The 22,262-nt window shown below is 39.4% G+C and overlaps 2 protein-coding genes across 3 annotated transcripts in view; both read left to right on the forward strand.

Moving 5' to 3' along the window:
- The window catches only part of scrn2 (secernin 2), a 45,800-nt gene extending 25,564 nt beyond the window's left edge, over positions 1–20,236 (forward strand). Inside the window, exons 5-9 of one of the 2 annotated variants that reach the window (XM_060917580.1) lie at positions 8,097–8,312; positions 9,365–9,530; positions 9,712–9,883; positions 10,032–10,194; positions 19,828–20,236. In XM_060917580.1, coding sequence (XP_060773563.1) covers positions 8,097–8,312; positions 9,365–9,530; positions 9,712–9,883; positions 10,032–10,184 — 707 coding nt within the window. In that variant the 3' untranslated portion in view covers positions 10,185–10,194; positions 19,828–20,236. Of the gene's footprint in view, positions 1–8,096; positions 8,313–9,364; positions 9,642–9,711; positions 9,884–10,031; positions 10,195–19,827 lie in introns of those variants that run through there. The other variant, XM_060917581.1, reaches the window with a different exon arrangement.
- A 73-nt stretch (positions 20,237–20,309) lies between these two features.
- Positions 20,310–22,262, forward strand: part of mysm1 (Myb-like, SWIRM and MPN domains 1) — a 59,095-nt gene continuing 57,142 nt past the window's right edge. Inside the window, exon 1 of the mRNA XM_060917579.1 lies at positions 20,310–20,372. The gene's annotated coding sequence lies outside the window, so the exon portion shown is untranslated. The remainder of the gene's footprint in view (positions 20,373–22,262) is intronic.

Below are 22,262 nucleotides of genomic sequence, written 5' to 3' on the forward strand. Positions count from 1 at the left end.
TCCCTTCTTATCACTGCGCGCTGCCGCCAGGTGACAGCCACGGCTGTTTCATTCATTGTTTCAGTGATGGGAATTTCGGCTCTTTTTCGGGAGTCGGCTCTTTTGGCTCTTCTTACTATAAGGAGCCGGCTCTTTCGGCTCCCAAACGGCTCCTGAGATTTTATTTTTGATTTAATTGCTGCAATTAATTAGTTAATTAATTACATTATTATTTATATTTTATCAATAGGATGTTTTCCATTTTATTTTTTAGTTTTTGTAGCCATTGTAAAGCTTTGTAAAGTATAGCAGTGTAACAATGTTCTAGCTATAGAAATAAAACTTACTTACCAATTAATAAATTATTTTCTCACAAACATAATGCAAAACTGTGTTATATTACCAATATAAAATACACAGAAGACATCAACTGTTTATCCTTTATGGCTTTATTTCACACTCGACCTTGAAGAAAATGCCACAAAATAAATTATGAAGTATAAATCAGGCCTAAGAAACTATGAAGCAAAGTTGGAAATTATTTTAACAAACACAGAACAATGTGCAACAAAATATGTGGCACCTTGAGCGCATGTAAAAAGAGAAAAAAGTGCCGCACTCTGCTCCACCAGTAATGAGAAGCCGCTGGAACAGCAAATATGCTCCTGTTATAATGACTGCTGTCTCGTTGTATACCGCAGATTAATCTGGCCATGCCAAGGCGGTTGCCGACCGAACCTGTCAATTTATGAGCGACAATTTATATCATGAGCTTTAGGAATTCACGGCAACAAAACAATGATCATGGTTGTCAAATAGACAATCATCCTTCAGCTGAGCTGAACTCTCTCTCTCTCTCTCTCTGAGGCACTTAAGGACAAAAAACTAATTCGGCTCCCCAACTCGGCTCCCACCGAAGAGCCGGCTCCCGTCGTTCACTTCAAAGAGCCGGCTCTTTGAACCGGATCGTTCGCGACCGACACATCACTACATTGTTTACTGCTAGCAAAGTTAGCGACAACATGTCTGACTACGACGGTGAAATGTGTGCGGAGATTCAGCCACATCTTTGTTGCTACAGCCTGGATAGTCGCAAGTGCGCACCATTTTCACAAATATATTATTGTATAGGTTATAGAAGGTGATAAATTTGTCGCTGTTCTTGCTCTTAAATTAGCTTGTTAGCGCCGCTGATCTGAACTCCTAATCACTGCCAAACAATGGGAAAGGTGTTGATTCCTGCGCAGATGTCAACATGACAGCGCGCAGTGATACCGAGGGAGAGAAAATAGTGCCAAGCGATTTCGAGGTCTGACTTTTTATTTGGCAACGGTTTTGTGATGCAAATATATCACTCTTTTGAACACGTACTGTTTTGAGACGAAAAACGTTTTACTTTCGTGACCCCAACAAACTTGCCGGACTACTTTCGTCTGGACCAAAACTGGACAAGAACTGGACTCGCAGGATGCTGTCGGGGGTAAGTCAGTGTGTTTGCACGACACTGTTGATGGGGATGCCATACAGATTCATGTCAAAAATCCCGAACTATCCCTTTAACAGTAGACATTGTCGCAAAGCAGCTTCACAGAATTTGAATGACTTTAAACATGAGCTAATTTTATCCCTAATCTATCCCCAATGAGCAAGCCTGTGGCGACGGTGGCAAGGAAAAACTCCCTCAGACGACATGAGGAAGAAACCTCGAGAGGAACCAGACTCAAAAGGGAACCCATCCTCATTTGAGCAACAACAGACAACATGGCTATAACATTAACAGTTTTAACATGAAGTCAGTTTTGTTGATGTTATAACTCTTCACTGATGGAAACTTGAGTGCAAAACTGTTCATGACAACTGCAGTCCTAAAGTTAGCAAGTCAACTGTAGTCCTCAGCCATAAAGCATTACTGTAAGAGTCCAGAGCGTCCCCCAGGTGTGACTTTCAACTGTCCGTATGGGGCCGTCCTCCACAGGAGCGATATTGGTCACACATTCAGAGTGAGGTTTAGTTCTTTACTATTAAATCCAGGCAGGCAAACAAACAAACAATCAGCAGAGTTCAAAGTCCAAAAAACAGGTGTATGTGCAATTGGTCTTAAGTGATCAATCTCATTAAATCAGTCTCATTAAATAATACCATTAATTTGGTGTTTAATAATAAATTACCAAACAGCTAAATTATGGTATATTCCAAGTTGTTATGATCACTACCAATGCAGCAATAATGTATAACTTACCGTATCACATAAATGCTACAGCCAATAGCACACTGAAGATAATTTGGAGGTCTTTTAGATTGTGTGACTTCAAGTATATTAGGAGCAACAAATAAACACACAGTTTCAATAATAATTGAATTTATTATAACAAAGATAAAAATGAGTAATAGCAGTTGAAATGCATTCAAATGGTCGTCAGTGATATCTGTGTATGTGTGTATACGAGTGTGTGTGTGTGTGTGGGGGGGGCTCGTGGCCTAAAACAAAAGGGTTAGCCTTGGTTGCTAGCTAAGGTGTGTTTGTGTGTGTGTGGGGGAGGTGTGTCACCACGTGGGGTTTGAGAAGAACAAAGGATTAGCTCAGATTTGCTAATTCACTAGCTTATAACATTCCTAAATCCACTGAAACCTTGATGAGGTCAAAATATGTGTAATAATGAAATTAAAGGTGTTAGGAAGGAATAGAGAAAAAGAGCATGCAACGCTTATCTTTTAAACAACTGAGAGAACATAGAACAATGTAGAACACAAAATCAGTGTGCACAATTAAACAGTTCCGGAGTTTAAATTCACACTACTTCATAAAGCTAATTCCTAAGACTAGTTTGCCCAAAATGCCAGTCTTACTTTCCAGTATCTTGCTTCCAGTGCAAGATTGTAGAGATGTTCCGAAACTTTGAGTCCACAGGAGCACGTTAGTCGATTCCGTGGGAGCGCAGAGAATTCTTGGTCCGACGCTTTGTCGTTCGTGGACAAAAAGTCTCTGATCAAACAATGTGCACAGCGATTTAGTCAGAAGGAATCCGGTCGCTTCTAACTTTTAATTAAACTGCTTTGGGCGGCAGTCATAATGTTACTTATAATAGACAAACAAACCGGTTGTAGCTCAACCGAGAGAGAGAGCGCAACTCAAGTAGTTCTACCGTGGCCAGTGGCAAACGAAAGCGCGCTAAATATCTCTTCTTGTAAGAAAGACGAATTTTCTTGGGTTTTCTGAGGAGCGGGTCTCCTTGTGTCCGTGTGATGAGTTCACGCGGCGCCAAAAGAGGAAGAAGGAAGCGTGGTTGAGTAACTTATGGCTTCATGGAGGAAGTGATGTAGGTGATCCCGCCCAGGCGTGACGTAGGTCATCTCGGAAGTTGGTTGATGGGATCTGTAGTTCTTAGACGGACTGTGACTGTGTACCTACACAGGCAAAAGGTCAAATGTTCAGCAAACGGATTATCAGAGGGCAACGTCAAAAATCGGGAAACCGGGACGATGTTTAAAAGCAGTCGATGAACAGACAGGTTTGGCATGAACAGATTAACTGTACTGAGTGTTACTTTGCGATGAGTGCGAGGTCCTTAAATGCTTTCAGGCTGTGATGAGTGACCGGTGTGTGTTCTTAGAAGTCTGGTGAACTTGAACACGAGGGCTGATGGAGTTTGTGGCAGCCATGTTTGTGTGCTGTGGTGGTTTCTGGGAAATGGAGTCTGGAGCTAATGCTGATGTGACAATATTTGATTTGGAATCATCTCTGAATAAGAAATGGTAGATAAATTCAGGGCTCCCCCTGAGTTCTGAAATTTTTTTTTTTCCTTGAAAAATCAAGTTGAAGTAGTATTCACTTTTTTTTTTTAATTAATTTATTTGTTTTTAGTTACCAACTTATCAAAGTGGACTTAATGGAGGTTTATACCAACCAAACTAGCATAATTCAAATATTTGAACATATGTACACTTCTCCATTCCAAAAGAGAGACTTGATTTTGGGTGCCCTGCACATGGGCTACAACCCTGATTCCAAAAAAGTTGGGACAAAGTACAAATGGTAAATAAAAACGGAATGCAATAATTTATAAATCTCAAAAACTGATATTGTATTCACAATAGAACATAGACAACATATCAAATGTCGAAAGTGGGACATTTTGAAATTTCATGACCGCAACACATCTCAAAGTTGGGACAGGGGCAATAAGAGGCTGGAAAAGCTAAAGGTACAAAAAAAGAACAGCTGGAGGACGAAATTGCAACTCATTGGGTCAATTGGCAATAGGTCATTAACATGACTGGGTATAAAAAGAGCATCTTGGAGTGGCAGCGGCTCTCAGAAGAAGATGGGAAGAGGATCACCAATCCCCCTAATTCTGCGCCAATTACTGCAAATACTGCATCAATTACAGCATCACGGCTGCATAGAAGAAGGGTCCGGGTACTGAACTGGCCAGCCTGCAGTCCAGATCTTTCACCCATAGAAAACATTTGGCGCATCATAAAACGGAAGATACGACAAAAAAGACCTAAGACAGTTGAGCAACTAGAATCCTACATTAGACAAGAATGGGTTAACATTCCTATCCCTAAACTTGAGCAACTTGTCTCCTCAGTCCCCAGACGTTTACAGACTGTTGTAAAGAGAAAAGGGGATGTCTCACAGTGGTAAACATGGCCTTGTCCCAATTTTTTTGAGATGTGCTGTTGTCATGAAATTTAAAATCACCTAATTTTTCTCTTTAAATGATACATTTTCTCAGTTTAAACATTTGATATGTCATCTATGTTCTATTCTGAATAAAATATGGAATTTTGAAACTTCCACATCATTGCATTCCGTTTTTATTTACAATTTGTACTTTGTCCCAACTTTTTTGGAATCGGGGTTGTAAAGTAAACCTCTAGTTGGAGCTTATTTCAGGTTATTTTAGCGTTGAAGTATTCAAAAGATGTATTCGGGCTCTCGTTACCCTTCAACATACAACTTGATTTACAATTGAACAGAGTCGAGAGAAATCTGGGAACAGCCAGCAGTGAGGGAATCCGAGTTTTCCGTCGATTTACAAGACAAACACAGAACGACCCCCCCCCCCCCCCCCCCCCCCCCCCCCCAAAAAAAAAATAAAAAATAAATAAATAAAATAAATAATCATACGTTAGTTAGCCACAGGGACTCTACACACCATGCGGCCCTAAACATGGCTCCCTTCAGTCACTTGCCGGCTGACTGCACTTGCACTTTTTTTTTTAAACCGGTCCCTGTATTACCGATACTGTCTGATGGTTGGGGCTCGGTGTGCCTCCCCTGTGGCTGTTTCAGCCCTTAAATCTTCTTCAGTGCTTGAAGAAGCTCGCTCAAAAAAACTTCGTCAGCTATTATTCAGTTCAGTTCATGCAGAGATGATTACACCACCACACCAGGCCGATTAAGACCCACTGCGATTGGTCAAAAGCTTGGCGCTTATTTGGTCATTACGTGTAGTCAATTTTTATTGGTCACAAGCACGTGCGCGTTGTTTACACTCGGGCTTCCTGCCGTTTCTTCACTGGACTTAGGTTTCAGCAAATGGAGGGATTTCTATAAAAGATGACTTAGATTTGTCACTGATGAGTGTGAGGAACGCCAGCGGAAACTCTGTAAATTTGCCTTGGGGGGGTTCTTCTTCAGGGTTAATATTGCTCACGCTGTGTTGATGTACATTACTTTTTTCCGTAACTCTGTAAAGCACCCTTGGGTTGGTGTGATATAAATTCATCTTATTACATACATTTACAAATGCAGAGTGCAAGAGACAAAAATAATGAGGGAAAGCTTTTTATACTTTATTTTTGATTATAGAGGATGTGCGGTCACGTGACCCGCACGTGTGTACTCCGCCCACTTCGGCATATTGGACGGCATCAGGATAGTTTACCTTGCGCCAGCGTAATGGATCCAGGGAGTAATCCCCAAGAAAATTCGGAAAATACCCCATCTACATCGCGCGATTACTTGTCTAAGTTTGTTCAGCATCTTGAAGGTGACGTGAGGCAGCGTTACGTGGAAAAGTGTTCCAGGTTGGGGATTGCAGATCCGTACAACTTGCCGCAATCCTTGTTCAGGGAAATTCGGAGCTGCGGTGCCGGCGATTTGCCCGATCTGGCCTACCACGACATTTACAATTTTCTTGTTAATCGTGAATCGTGTTACACTGGCAAAGCCCTCAAAGCTTACAAGAGCCTGGGCGCTTATAAATATTTTGTTGCGGGATGGGTATCCCAACTATACCTCTGGAAGGTTCTGAAGAAGAATGTCTACTTGATAACCTCACAGGTAAGTGGCATTAAGACGTTTATCATAAAGAGACTATGCAGGACGTTTTATCTTAAGAATGTTCGAAATTTAAACTCAGTTCCAGATAATGACAGGGTTGTAAATATGTATGTTTTTGTCTGAAAAACAGTAAATCTGCGCAGCTTCCGCGAAAACGTGGGCAGTTTTCTTCTCATACTTCCTATTTTTCATGGACTGTAAGGCATTTGCTTATTTAGTAAGTTTAATACAGAATTTACTCTGATGAAATTATTCAGACACTCCAACGCCCCCTTAAAGAAAAAAATTGGATCTGTGCGTTTCAGCTGTGAAACGGCATCCGCCGTTTGCATCCCTGTTTAAACTCATAGGTTAACCGACTTTAACCGGCTAATGAGGCTCGGTGGTCGGTCAAGATTTTTTTTTTTTTTTTTAGTTTTCGCCATCCCTACTATGGATTGGCCTTTCAAAGGCATATATGAGCCAAAAAGATAAAACATTGTCGTAGACTAGGCCAGGGTAGTAGGGCTAGGCATAGCCATTTTAAACGTTAGAGACTGTCTAGTTTCTAAGTATGCAGTTATCATTCAATCCAAAAATCAACTTAACAGATGTACTAGGAGTATTGAATTAGAAGATTACACCAAATGCTGAACAAGATATAACCATTCTCGAAAGATCTACTCCCACACACTTGATAATTAGAACGGGTTCGTCTAAGTTCTATGCACGGCCTTGTCGTCCAAAATGGCGGATAACGAATATCACGTGACCTCATGACGTCACGTGCACGCTCTCTATAGGCATGGGTGGGTTTTTTTTAATTTTTTTTGAAGACCAGTGCACACTCCTGGACTAATATTGCTTCAGTCACTTACTTTTCAATTAAATTTTAATTTAATTTTTGTCAATAAGTTGCATCGAATTAAATATGTTCAATGATGTATTTAATATCACTTTTAACGATTTAATACTTTTAAATGTATTGATTTAATTACATTTGAATTAAGTTTAATTTGTTTTTTTACGTCAGTAAAATGTTGCTTAGAATTAAGTGATATTGAATTTAATTACGTTTGAATAAAACATTTATAATCCAATTTAAAGTTAATTTTAACTTTTAAATTTTTTTAGTTTAAACTTATTTTTATTAAAATTTAATGGAAATTTAAATACATTTTAAATACAATTTATTTAATTTTTAAATTAAAATGTACTTATCTTTACATTTTAAACATTTAATTAAATTAAAGTTGCCGAGAATTAAGTGATTTAATTTTTAAACATTGAATTTAACTCAAATTGAATTAATTTATTTAAATTTTTTCTACATTAATGAAAAGATGCTGAATTAAGTGATGTTTAATTAAATATTTTAAAATTTAATTTATTTACTTTTTAAAAACCTGATTTGAGCAGAGCACAAGAATACTTTTTTGTAACTCTTTTGCTTATAAATTACGCTGTTGCTGAAGACACCAATTTAAAAAAAAGAAAAAAAAATCCTTTCCGGCAACCGCGAACACAAACCTCATAAACTCTATTTCACTGAAATGCATTTTTAACATTCTCAATTTACTTCTTTCTGTGGATCTTTAGATGAATGCTTTCCTTTCATTAACTTTTTTTCAGTTGCATTTTCTTTCAGGCTCAAAAAATGAAATTTTATTGATAAATTAAATTTTTTTTAAATTCCAATTATCAGCACCAGTTACTATTTCATAAATTTAAGTTACTGTTGTGTAATTGGTGGTGCAGACAAACTTGTAGACCTAGTCAGCGTGATACAGAAAGCAAACGGATCTCTCTCTCTCTCTCTCTCTCCTCCCCCCCCTTGCCCTTCCAGAGGGAGTGAAGAACATCTCCAACCAGCTGACGATCGGCACGGAGATCTCTGCGGAGCATCCGGAGCTCCGTAGTAGCGCTCAGTCTCAAGGCTGGTGGAACGGACAGGATGCCTTTAGCTTCACGGCGGCGTTTAGCCCAGACAACCCCCCTGCGAGAATGGAACTGGCCAAGCAGCGTTATAAAGGTGGCACGGCGCTGCTTCAGGAACATGACGGTGTGTGTGTGTGTGTGAGCTGTTTCCAGCTTGTATACGTTACAAATACAGATGTACTGTACTTGGCTTTAAAACAAGATCCAGTGGAAATGTGGGCTGAAGGTCGAATAGAATTTTGTATTGGGATGATTTTAAAAATGTATGCAATATAATTTGTCCTTTTCAAACCATTTTAATGTTTTATATTTCATAGTGCATTTATTTATTTAGTCTTTATACAACAGTAATTTGGCCAATCTAGGGTTTTTTTTTTTTTAAATCCCCTGCAATGAAGTGCGCAGGGAATATGGGATTGGAGTGAGTCTGTCCGTCCGTCCGTCCTTTTCAATCTGGGCAAGTTTTCTCAGAAACCCTGTAAGCTACATCAATGAAACCTTTGCATGCTCATATTACTACTACACTTATGACATCATAAGTCAATATTAAAGCTTATAAGGGTGTAAGTGTTAAGAGGTCTTCATAAAATGCTCGTGGCAGGGGATAGCGATGACCATGTCTTCTTGTTAAATCTTATTTAAAGAACGACATGTCATACTTGTGATGCAGTCATTCCCTCGCCATCTTGTCTACTTTCCCTTTCTCGACGTTAACATGCAGCTCGTCTTGGTGCTGTGAAACCTCAAAGCCCTTTGTCCTCAAGTCTTAAAGGAACAGCTTTCCCTCAGACTTTTATAAAACTCTAACTGTGGAGACTCCTTCTGAAAAAGTGCTAACTAAATTTGTGATGTTTTCTGTGAAATCGACCACAAATTAAAAAAAAAATCTCTTTTTAATCACTTTTTTTTTTATGGCACGTCCTCTGTAGTTCGCTCCATAGAGTGCTTTTTATAAACCTGTGATGTGGTGTTGGGGGGGGGATCAGTCAACACTTTCTGACCAATCAGCGTAGAGAATTCAAAAGTCGTGCTATAATCCTTAAATAATAATCTGAAATGTGCTGCTGTCTACTGTTGCGTTCTCTGTGAATAATATTGGTTCAGTGACTTATTGTATGTAAAGCTAAACTTAAGTCAATGAAGTGATGTTTAATCTCTCGCTCTCGGAGCGTGCAGGCTCTGTAACGGCGGCGGTGATGATGAGCATCTTGAGGGACAAGCCCAGCGGCATCTGCATGGATTCAGCAGGTTTCCGCACCACAGGCAGCATGGTTTCCATCCTCCCACGAGATCCCAGCATGCCCTGCGTTCACTTCTTCACCGCCACCCCAGATCCCTCCAGGTCCCTGTCTCAAGGGGCACTTCACACCATCCTACCAATGACACCTAATACTAGCATTTCTCTCACAGTTCTCCATGTTTATAGTGATCAAAACTTTTAGTTCAAGTTGAGGTGAGCTCATGCTAAATTCTTACACTTGATCTTCTAAAGCACGTTTCACTCTGGCATTCCTAACCCGCAGGTCTGTTTTCAAGCCATTCATCTTCTCAGAGAGCGTGCACCCCGTTACTATGGTGATGTCACCACAGTATGGCTCGGACGATCCGGTGAAGACTCGGCCTCGATTCCAGCGTCAGGTGGACAGGAAGCATGAGCTTTACCAAGCTCACCAGGATGCTATGGAGGCAAATCCGGTGAGGAGACGTGCATGAACTGGTAAAATTTGACCCGTCACATGTTTTTGATTCCTCAGAGATGCAGTTTGAGAACAAGGTGAAAGAGGATTATACCAAGTAGAGAGATTATTTGCATGGTTATTAAATGTGCGTGTTGGTGACTCAGGATGACGGAGCATCTCTACAGGAGACAATGCGCTTCTTAGAGTCGCAGTGCCTCCAGGAGATTGAAGCCATGCTTAGGGGGGAGGTGGAGGGCCAGGAACTCGGCGATCTGTTCTTCGACTGCGTGGACACGGAGATAAAGTTCTACCAGTGAGAGAGAGCAGGTAAATATACCACGTTCCAAACTGCTGATCAGTTAACATAAAGCGCAAGTGTTGAACAGAGAGCCTGCTGTTTAACATTATAGGAGAATTATTAATTATAGAATAAGTTATTCCATGAAATCGAGTCATGCATGAGCTGATAGCCGACGAGGCACATAGCGTTGAGTTGGCTATAAGCCATGTATGATGAGACTGAGAGGAACAAGGCAAGGCAAGTTTATTTATATAGCACATTTCATACACAATGGCAGTTCAATGTGCTTTACAGAAGTAAAAACAAAAACAGTAAACAATAGAGAAATAAAATTACATAAAATAATTTTATCTTTATTCTAAAATAATTAATTAAAAGAATTAAAAGAAAATAAGAATTAAACAATAGTAGAAATAAAATATTAAAATGCCAAAAAGAAAAAGGAGAAAAAGAAAGAGAAAGAGAAGAAAAAAAAAACCTAGCAGAATAAAATAGAATAAAGTTAAAATAAATTTAAAACATGCAGAGAAAAAGATTATAAAAAATGTAAAAATATTAATTATTTAACAGAAAGCATCTGAAAACAGCTTGGTCTTTAACCTAGATTTGAAGCTGCCAACAGCAGGAGCATTTTTAATGTCCTCTGGCAGTTGGTTCCATAGCTGTACTGCATAGTAGCTAAAAGCTGCTTCACCACACTTTGTTTTAACAACTGGTTTTAATAGTAAATTTTTCTGTTGCGATCTGGTAGATCTGATTGGGTTAGGCCGCTGCAACATATCAGAGAGGTAATTGGGCCCTGTACCATTTAGAGATCTGTACACCAGCAGCAATGCTTTAAAGTCAATTCTGTAGCTTACTGGAAGCCAGTGAAGGGACCTTAGAATTGGAGTAATGTGCTCTGTTCTTTTTGTTCGTGTGAGAACCCTCGCCGCTGCATTTTGAACCAGCTGAAGTCGTTTGACAGTTTTTTTTGGCAGGCCTGTGAAAAGGCCATTGCAGTAATCAACCCTACTAGAGATGAAGGCATGTATTAGTTTTTCCAGATCATGCTTTGACATAAGTCCTCTTAGTTTGGAAATGTTTTTTAGGTGATAAAATGCCGTTTTAGTGATTGCTTTCATGTGACTGTCAAAGTTTAGCTCGCTGTCAATGAAAACACCAAGATTTTTAACCATTTCTTTAGTTTTAATCCCTTTTGTGTTAAGTATAGTGGTAATCCTGAGTCTTTCATCTTTTTTTCCAAATAGAATTATTTCTGTTTTATCTGTGTTCAGCTGAAGAAAATTTTGTGACATCCAGCTATTGATTTGATCGATACACTGGTAGAGACATTCAAGGGGGGCATAATCATTTGGTGATAGAGCAAAATAAATTTGTAAAATAACTGTTTTACTCTATCCACATTCACTGGATTTTGAGAAATGGAGCATTTTTATCCCCCGCTGGATGAAAGGCCCGAAGGGGGATTATGTTGTTGCGATGTCCGTCCGTCCCGGGAAGCGTCCTCACCTTCTGAAATCAACCAGGAATTTCACGAAACTTGGCAGGATTCTTTGGTGTATGTCGGTAATACACATATTGTAATTTCGTTCAATTCAGTCGCATTTTACCAGAGTTATGGCAGAGTTGCCAGCGGGGGATATTGTGCTCTCGGAGCACTCTTGTTGTTTTTTGCAAATTCAAGAAATAATAACTTTGATACAAAACGTCCAACAAAATAATTTCTGCTTGGAATACAAACAAACTGGCGAAATGATGGTAGCAATTTGTGAAAAATAAAAAAAGATGGGCTCTTGCCATCATACTTTTATTCCATATTTTGTTACGTGCTTTTCTCTCTTTTTTTTTTTTTTTTTTTGAGGGGCGTGTCTTCCTCTTTAGGGTTTTTTGGTGGTTGGCGAACAGACTTAACCTCCTAAGACCCAAGCTGTTTTTTTACATGCATTTTTTATTTCTTTTTGCTATTTGGGCTTATTAGAACCTGATTAGAATAAAAACTAAGCATCATCTTTGATAAGATGTACTTTTTGAGAAAAAGTATGTCCACATATGTGGATTCTTGTTCTGAATTTCTAAAAAGTGCTGTCCACGTATGTGACCGCTAGGCCCTAGGAGGTTAAAGGTGCATTACTGCCACCGACTGGGCTGGAGTGGACAGTTTTTTGTTTTGTTTTGTTTTTTGCCGGGGGGGGGGGATGTATTCTTTTAGCCATTTCTGTCAAATACTTGATGATTTTTGGGGTTTTGTTTTCGAGTAGAGTTCTTATTTTGTCCTCGGTTGGTTCAGCAACATGCTCCGCCATTTTGTTTTTCTCTACTCCCAGTATATGAGCTGATGGCCAAGTAGTCGAGTAGCCAATCAGAGTGCGACAATTGCTCATCTACAGTGTCCCATTCGAACAATGTTTTTCCTATACTGATGTCTTCACAGTTTTATTTTCCTCCAGAAATGAGTTTTAAAAATGTTATTTTACTTTATTGCAAGAAGGTATGGGTACACTTTGGAATGACGTGATTGACAGGCTAGACCTCAGTTCTGGGAGAAGGGGGTGGGTCTATGAAACAAGTAGGTGTACTTTGAGATATTGTATAAGAATCTGACTTCGAAGCTCTTCTCTATTGCGCAGACTCTGGCTCCAAATTTGACACTGTGGAAAAACTTTGGCTTCATTCCTATAGAGCGGAAGGGCATGGAGCCACGCCGTGTGTGTGTGTGTGGTTTTTAAATTAAGTCATTGATCAAAAGGATTCACTTGTGGCTAATCACGTCCTATCAGTTTGAGAACATACAGTATACTGACTTGAAGAAAAAGAATTTGCAACATGTCGTCCACCCCGATACTGTGAGTAATTTGGCAGATAAACCAGATGGCTGGTTCATTGCTGGACCTTTTTCTTCCCTCAGATATACTACACTGCAACCTCACTCTCTGACAAACTCTTTTACTACAAACTAAGTTTGTCCCCCTCACCTTTTAATGACTGAGTCACAGTCTTTTAAAAAAAAAAAAAAAATCACTTAAGGCCCCCCCCCCCCCCCCCCCCCGCCCCCGTCCTCGGTCAAGTTAACAATACGTGTTAACACCATAAAAGGCTTAACGAGCCTCATTTAGGAGTCGATCACTAACATTTATTGAGTATGGCAATCATTGGCTTCAAAAAAAAAAATCCCTGAAAAGGACTTTGAGCTAAAAGCAGTTTTCTTTGAGTCTTTACTCTGTAAGCATTGTCATGTCTACTCGTAAATGTAAGATACTCTCCATCTGTCAGAAAATGCAGGCAATAGACGGATGTAATCACTGGAAGAGTTTTTTATTTAAAAACATGCTGGCAAACAGATTCAAATCGGTCATCAAAAATTAGATTTGAGAAACGGGCAATGATCAAGCGAGGCACAGACAAGATATCAAAGTACAAGGTACAGCGTGGATGCTTCAAAGTCTGTGTGTAGTGAGAGTCCTGACAAGTGCATGCTGTGATTGCACTCTAATCTGGAACAGGTACATAGTAATTAGTCCTAATGATGCTGCACGTGTACATGAGTAGCAGTTTGAGGCGTGTGTGGATGCGACACCGTCGAAGATGAACTTCATATCCTGGACCATCTAAAGTCTGGAGAGAAAGCAATGAATTTTTGTCTAAAGAATCCTTGACTTGCAAGTGACATCAAAGCAAAATAGAAACCCTGATGTCGGCCATGTTGGTGGATATACAAATGCGGGGCCAAGCGACATTGCGTACAAAACATAGTCTCGTGTCTGCAGCTCTCTTTGTTTTTCCACTGCTTTAAGCGTCCTTTTAGATATGCCATATCTTTGCTGTATATGGTTGTGGTTACAACAGTACTCGTGACCATGGCATGTTCCAATTTTTTTTTTTTTATAAGAGTTCCGTATGTGATTTGGAAAGAGGGCGAGGAAAAACTGAGTACGGAGAGGAGACGAGGGGATCAGGATGCTTCGTCCAGTGACCATTTCATCCAATGACCATTTTGTCCAAAGCCTTTTTCAGACACACAATTATTTTATATTTCAGGTGTTCCTGTGTTCTTGAATGAAAGCCCCAGATTTAACGCGATCCATCCGACTTTAAAAATTAATAACTCTGCCAACGGAGCTCGCAGCAAAGCCAAATTTGACAGTCACCTCCTTCTAAGCCTCCCGCTTGGAAAGCGCACGGTCTCGGGTCGGTAGGACCGCGCCTCGGTCCGGGATTCGCGAACGAAGCCCCTGTGAGAGCGCTTCTCAGCACCTTAAAGCTTTAACATGATCCATACTATGGCACTCATTTGCTTTACAAAAATGTGTTTTGCTTCAGTCAAATTCCATGAAGAATTCCTCCTTTTTTCGAACAAACAAATACCTGAAATATAAAATGACTGATGGTGCATATGAAAAAGGCTTTGGACGAAATGACCTGTATTGGTCCTCGATGGTCGGTAGAAGTGTTTTATCTTCAGACAAGTCTGACTCTTTTTAAGTAATATGGGTCAAAACCACACATCTGTCTTCGCTTGATCGTTCAAATCATGGTAATACTGAGAAAATTCAGCATTGTTTACAGGTACGCTTTCAGCGGCTGCCATCCTAGTTGCTTTGTATATCCACCATCATGGTGGATACTCATGGCGCAGCACATTTTGATCACGTGGTTGCAAGTCCTCTACATGGTATCCTGAAAATTTCAATTTTAACTGTTAAAGCAAAAAAAAAAAAGAGCTCCGAGACTTTGTCCATCACTGCAATCAACGTGAAAGGAAAGACTTGGCAAGCAAACAACGACAAGAGTGACTTATTTCTCGTACTTCACAAATATGTAAGTGAACGAAGTGTATAAATAAATTAAACACGGTTGGTCTTATTTTACGCAAGAGTGAGTTTGGTGTGACAAGTTGATTCATTTCAGTATTATGAACTTTTCGGTATAACAAACTATTTGGCCGTCCCCCAAGGAGCAGGGTTGCAGTGTATTAGGCTTCCGGGAAGCTGTTTTGTTGGGAGTTAATTTCAGATATGCAATCAACCAGTGACTTAATTTAACAACACTCATTGGTCTTCATTGAGCAGTGAAGCATGAAAAGAGGCACCAATATAATAATTAGCACTTTAAATGGAAGACCGTTTTAAACCCGCAATAATGGAATTAAAAGAAAACTATACTCCATAAGTTGTTCAGTTCTGCGTTTTTTTTTCCTTTTCTTTTTGTAAAGAAAAGACATTTCAGAATTTTCATGAATATATCCAAATCTGCATCCTACCATACGAATAATCTGTTGAACAAGAATGATCCCATTTTCTGCTTTATTAGTAAATGGTTTGGGATGTAAGCCATGACTGCTCAGAACTGTTTTGCATTTGTGAAATAACAGTCGAATCTTAAATGTAAGAATTGTGAATCATTCGGATGGAACGGTGTTGTTGTCGAGTCACTAAACCTCGAGTCCGAGTCCAGTCTCGAGTTCAAGTCCAAGTCGTTAAAGAAAATTTCGAGTCGAGTCCAGCACAAGCCCCGCTATGAACAGGGCAAATAACATGAGCGGGTTAACACTGGCTAGTTCATCAGTTAGCAAGTCAGCCCTGCTATGAACAGAGCAATGGACACAGCGTGTCGCTTACTTCCTTCTCTGGGTGGAGTCTTACCAAATGGCGATTGAAGTTGGAGGTTGTCCCTGTCATCTCCTCGATGGTTCTTCTACATATGTAGCCTGGGCCCGCCCATCCTAAGTGTGACGCAACACGAGGGCCTGTTGCAAACTTAGTCTGGCAAGGCAAGCTATCTCCAGCTCTTCCAAGCTCCCGAAAAATCGGGAGCCAATCAACTTTGAGCATCTCCAACGGCCCTGGGTAGAGGCCTGTTCAAGGCAGTGACGTAGTAGAACTGCGACCGGAAGCCATAGATTGTTTACAGAATCTATGCCGGAAGCGCTTCATTCACTAGAAACATTACGAACATGGAGCAGCGGCAAGCCTTTGACACAGCGGTAGATGCTGTATTGAAAGCATTCAACGGGAAGTTCTCATTGAAAACGGAGCAAAGAGCAGCCCTGGAGGTATTTATTGAAAGGAAGGACGTTTTCGCCTTGCTCCCGACCGGCTTCGGTAAGAGTTTAATCTACCAGTTAGCCCCGCTGGTAGCCAAATCAATGGGGCTCAGTGAGAATCCTATCATTGTGGTCATCTTGCCTTTGATCGCGCTATTATCGTCCTCTTCCTCTTCAGCTCCTCCTTCTTCCTGTTACTCAAGCAGTTTCCGTCGCGTCACATACGTCAGAGGAAAGAGTGATGTGATTGGTTTAAGCTTTGTCACAGCCTTTTCTGGCTTCGACCAGTAGCAAACTGAGGCATTTCAGGGAGGCGGATCAACCACGCGCTTTGGGAAACGGTTGGGCTTAATATCTATGCCAGACCAAATGCTCGCAGAGCTTTGAAGTTGCGTTAGCCAGACTACTACATATGGAGTGCATAGCAGTATTTTTCCCCTCCCCCCCACTGCACGAGAAGTCTGTATAAGCAAAGCGGACAATATATATAGATACCGGTATAAATATCTTCTGGCAAATTATGACATTACAAAAAAATAAAGAAAAAATCCGAGTCCTCGTCTCCAATTTACAATTCCAAATGCAGTTAACACACGAGTCAGAGTCAGCAGTGCTCAAGTCACGTCACGAGTCCTTAAAATTAAGGCACAAGTCAGACTCAAGTACTACAAGCCTGGGATGGAAATGTAGCTTCTGCCTTTAAAGTGCATATCACGGGTGAATTCAGGAGCAAGATCGGTGTAATTCTTCTATTTTATATTAAACTTTGGTCAGATATCTGTAACATTCTGCATTCTGTGCAATTTTTTTACCTTGCACAATACCAGAAAAATTCAGTTGAAATCAAGCCATTTGAGGCGAATTGGTCCGCCTCTGAAAAAACTTGGCATTTGGATTTCCAGGGAAACATTGATTTTCGTGACATTGCATGCAGGATGCCTCCCTCTGAATCCTACGTCAGCACTGGTTTGTTATGAGAAAATGACCTGGTGGTTTTCTGCAAATTTCTTCAACGTTATCGCATAATTATTAAAATGGTTAACAGATGTATCGTAGGAGGGGGTAGCAACACCAATCTTGATGGGATTAGTACTCATCGTTTTCCAAAAGGCCGGACAATGAGAGAGAAATGGGAGCGCTTGGTCTACACAGGCTGTGCACTGAAACCGTGCAAAGCTCTCACAGCCTGCTGGCGCTTCCGCAGGTGACGTCACGAATCTGGCTCCAGACTCCCTTGGGATTTTTCCAGACACGTTTTGTTAATTTTTTTCTGCTGTAGACAGGGTTCCCGCGGGTCCTTAAAAAGTCTTAAATGCAACTTTCGGTTTTCAAGGCCTAAAAACGTCTTAAATTGTTTGGAATGGCTGGAATTTTCGAAAGGGAGGTATTAAATTTAATATTGGACCGAACGAGTGAAATGTCTCCATCTGGGGTTTGGGTATTTTTTTAACCGTAATTTTAAAAGGGACCAGTGCACCTTTTGGGGGCAGCATTGGTTCTGTGCATTCCGTAGATCAAGAGCTAACGTTAGGAGGCTACTGGAGGAAGTGTGGTGTGGTGCAGTGGTTGTGAAGAGTGAGAGATGCGCGGGTAGCTTATGTGGGCGCGAGAAAGCGTTGATAATTATGGGAAGATGTCTGTTTAACGACAAGTGGTTGGGGGATGACAAATACCCCCAAAATAAGGAGAAGAATCATTTGTGATAAAAAGCGCTGGATCGCACAAATGTGTTTTGAAGACGGTAACGCAGCGCTGGGGACACGGCGGACTGGGAAACTGGCTTTTCACAGACATGAGGCGCGTGCGTATGTTAGAGGTCAAGCACTCCGGAGTGAAACGCAGGGGGGTTCGCGCATACGCACAAGAGTCAGGTGGAAAATGGGACTTGGAGGACATAATAATAATAATAATAATAATAATAATGATGATGATGATGATTAGCCTCATTTTTTTTACATAATTAATATTGTACCAATTTTAATATAAATATATAAACAATTTTTATTTCAAAACTCAATTAAAAAGAACTACAGAAAATACAATAATTCTAAATATAGTACAATATAAATAATTTGTATAAAAAGTTTGTTTTATTACCTATCGTCTACAACAGTGTTTTTAATATAATAATAAGAATAATATTAACAACCACTAATAATAATTAGTAGTAATGGTAATTATTATTGATTATTAATCATTACTACTTATGAATTAGTGATTAATAAGTACTAGGGATTATTAAATTTTATAAAATTAAGTTATTAAAATTATTACAAATAATTATTAAAAAGTAGTAATTGGTAGAATACAAACAAATTAAATAGTGAACACTGATATAAAATAACTGTACTAATACTACTACTACTACTACTAATAATAATAATAATAATAATAAAAAACAATAACACTACTAGTAATACTTGTTAATGTTATCAGTACAATTGTTATATCAATGTTCACTATTAAAAACAAATTATCTATAATCCATGAATAATTGTTTGTATCACTACTACTAATAATAATTACTACTTTTTTAATAATAATTTTAACTAATCTTATCTCAATTTTATATCATTTTAATCACTAATTATAGTATAATTAAGTAGTTGATAATTACTACTTATTAATTAAATTACATTTTGATAATCACTGCTCATTAAGTAGTAATTAATAATACTGAATTATAATTGCTACTCTATTAATTATTAATTAATATAGCTAATAAGTAGTGATTATTAAAATGTTATAAAATTGAGTTAATTTTTGTTGTTTATTATTAATACAGACAATTATTCATGGATTATAGATAATAATGATTATTTTTGAATAATGAACATTGATATAACAATTGCACTGATGATAATTAGTTTAGTTATTACAACACACTGATTAATATTGATAATGGTTATGAAAGGTGACAGTTGTTTTTCTGTGTTTTAATGTAACGCTCTGATGATTGTATGACTGCATAAACAGGTTTATGCTGTTACCTGCTATAATGCAGAAGATACTCGAGAACTTCCTCAGCCAGCTGTATACTGTACCACACTCAGACTGATTTTGCCGTCGGACACAAAATCGCACATCAAAGATAATCTTTGGGGATTGAAATAATGCCGGCTAAGGTTGTTCAGCTGGTTCTACTTGCCGTTTTATTGTTTTGGTTTTTGAAATGATTCATGGTGTTTTCTCCAGTAAACCCCAGTCCTCTCCTTGCTGCTACAGTAGTTCTGCAGGCCCAAAACACACGACTTTGCTTCAGCTGTTTGCATGTCTAACAGTTGCCATTGATGCACCCTGTTGTTCACCAATTGGGTGCATTCTTCTTAAAGTTAGTAAAAAAAAAACTATTGCAGAAAACAGTTTTAAGTTGTCGTATTTCTTTGCCATAGTACAGTCTTAATTTTTCCATTTAGAGGTCTTGAAAAAGTCTTAAAAGTCTTTAAATTTGTACTTGAAAAATGTGCAGATACCCTGTGTAGACAGATGGCCTTGTGCAAAATTACCCTTCTGGATGAGTGTGTAAAGGGACATACTTTCATATTTAAAAAAAAAAGAGAGAGAAATTGGTCCAGAATATGCCCTTTAACATGCTGCTGTTTCTGCTGTTTTGCAGTTGTCTTGTGAACGTCGTTAATGCTTGCTGATCTGCTCCGGAGAGGGACGGGCCTGTCTGCTCCCATACACCTCTCTTAGTTCCCCTGATGCAGTGCAACATATCGTGATGTCCATTAACATGCCACACTAAATGTAACTGTATAAAACAGGTACTAGATGTTCATGCTCCATAATCGTGTGTAATTGTCGCACCAGGCGGTGTGTGTGTGTGTATACGCACCACATTAACGAGCAAGTGATAGATTGCTACTAGTGTGTGTGTGTGTGTGTGTGTGTGTAGAGAATAGAGTATGTGAGAAAAGAATAGCAGAGACATACTCTGATCATTCCTGTATACGTTTACGAGGGTTCGGCTACCTGGCTGGTCCTCAGGAGAATGTGAATAAAGGTAACAACTTGACACTGGATTACCGTCTGGATTTCTGTTGCTTTGCTTATTCACTAGCATTGCCTACCTTTTTTGTGTATATGTCAGCAATCACCACCACGCTCCTACGATCTCAGTTCCTGCTGCATCCTGTTCCAACAGACCTGGATAATCAAGTAAGTACAGTAAATATCTGGAGCAGGAAAAGGGCTGGTGATCTCTATGGTATATCCTCATGGACAGTTAATGTAAATTATATTTATTATGAGGTATGCATTATACGTTTATGGCCAGATATGTGCACTCGAGCAAACTGAGTAAGCTTCAAGAAAGGATAGATCACAACACTAGGGGCTCGCTCGTGAACAGCACTACACATTCGTTATGCCACATAAAACATTACAGAGAAGAACAAACTCAACAAAACACAATATTTAGAGAAGGCCACTTAATATTGTAAGTAATAAGACACCGAGTAAAAATTGGAAGATGCTACAACATGCTTTATATAAAAGAAATAAAGCAGTCGGTGTGTGATGCTTTTAGCTCCCTGAAATGGATTATTTTCCCATAACAGGATGCTCTGAAAATGTTTCATCTCTTTTATACTACAGCAGTTTCCCAACACTTAAAGAAAAAAAAAAAGGTCGCACAATACTTTTTATCTGTTTATAATTAGGTTTGGGTGGCACGGTGGTGTAGTGGTTAGCACTGTCACCTCATAGCAAGAAGGCTCTGGGTTCGAGCCCAGTGGCCAACGGGGGCCTTTCTGTGCGGAGTTTGCATGTTCTCCCCGTGTCTGCATGGGTTTCCTCCGGGTGCTCCGGTTTCCTCCACAGTCCAAAGACATGCAGGTTAGGTTATTTGGCTACTCTAAATTGCCCATAGGTGTGAATGTGTGTGAAATGCACAGAAAGGAAATGGCCACCCTACTGCTGCAGTTCTGGTCAAGTCAACCAAGCTCAGATCGCATTCGGCAGTGATGGCGATGATGGTCATGTTTGTTGTTGTGGAACTTCCATGAAACAAGTTATTTTCTGTCGTCACTGTTAGGGTTTTGCTGGGATTCGAACCTGGTTCGTTGGTGTAATAATCCAGCAAACCCCCACTAGGCCACCAGGGGGATGACTCAAATGCAGAGGTGTGAGGCAGAAGTAGAAAAAAGTATCAAAAGGTTTATTTACAATATATACACAAGAAAAATCCAAAAAGTAATCCAAAAACGCTCAGAAGATATAAGGGAAAAAATAAAAAATCCAAAAGTACAAAACAAAAGCCAAAAAAAAGAAAAGGCAAAAATACCAAAGCTCAGAAGATCCAAAAACACAGTAACTACTAGGTCCAAAAGCAAAGCAAAGTGCAAAACAAAGAACACGGTACAGAGGAAACTGGAGATAAACATAACAGCTCAAGACTCCGTGACAAGAGGACTGAACTCAGGGGGTATAAATACACAAACTAAATTGAACACAGGTGAAGATAATCAGGACTAAACAGGCAATTAACACAAACACAAAACACAGGAACAGTGGCGGCCTCTAGAGGCCAAAATAAACGACACGAAAAGGAAATAACAGCGGCCTCTAGAGGCCAAAACAGTCCTAGTCCTAACAGTCACTTGTTTTATGAAGGCTATAAACAGTTGTTTGTTCACATCTCGTGCGTGTGTGGTGTGTCGTGTCCCCCCCCCCCAAAAAAAGAGATTTTCCAGTGTTGGTAAACTTGAAGTTAAAGCTTTACATCTGACTGTTTTATAAAGAACTGACCCTGGAGACTCCTCCCCAAAAATAATAAATAATACATTCATTATGAACAATAATGGTAGTAGTTATAACAGTAGCAACAACAATAGTAGAGGTGGTGGTGGTAGTTTTTATTAGATGATGGTCACGAGAACAATAATAGTAGTGGTAGTAGTTTTTATGATTTTATTCTTATTCTTATTATTAACAACAATGGTAATGTAGTTTTTTTATTAGTTGATAATAGTTGTGGTAGTTTATTAGTTTTATTATTTACAACAATGGCAGTAGTAATAGTTATAATAGCAATAGTAGTAGTATTTT

This window comes from Neoarius graeffei, chromosome 3 (genome assembly GCF_027579695.1).
Source record: "Neoarius graeffei isolate fNeoGra1 chromosome 3, fNeoGra1.pri, whole genome shotgun sequence".
NCBI classification, from domain to species: Eukaryota; Metazoa; Chordata; class Actinopteri; order Siluriformes; family Ariidae; genus Neoarius; species Neoarius graeffei.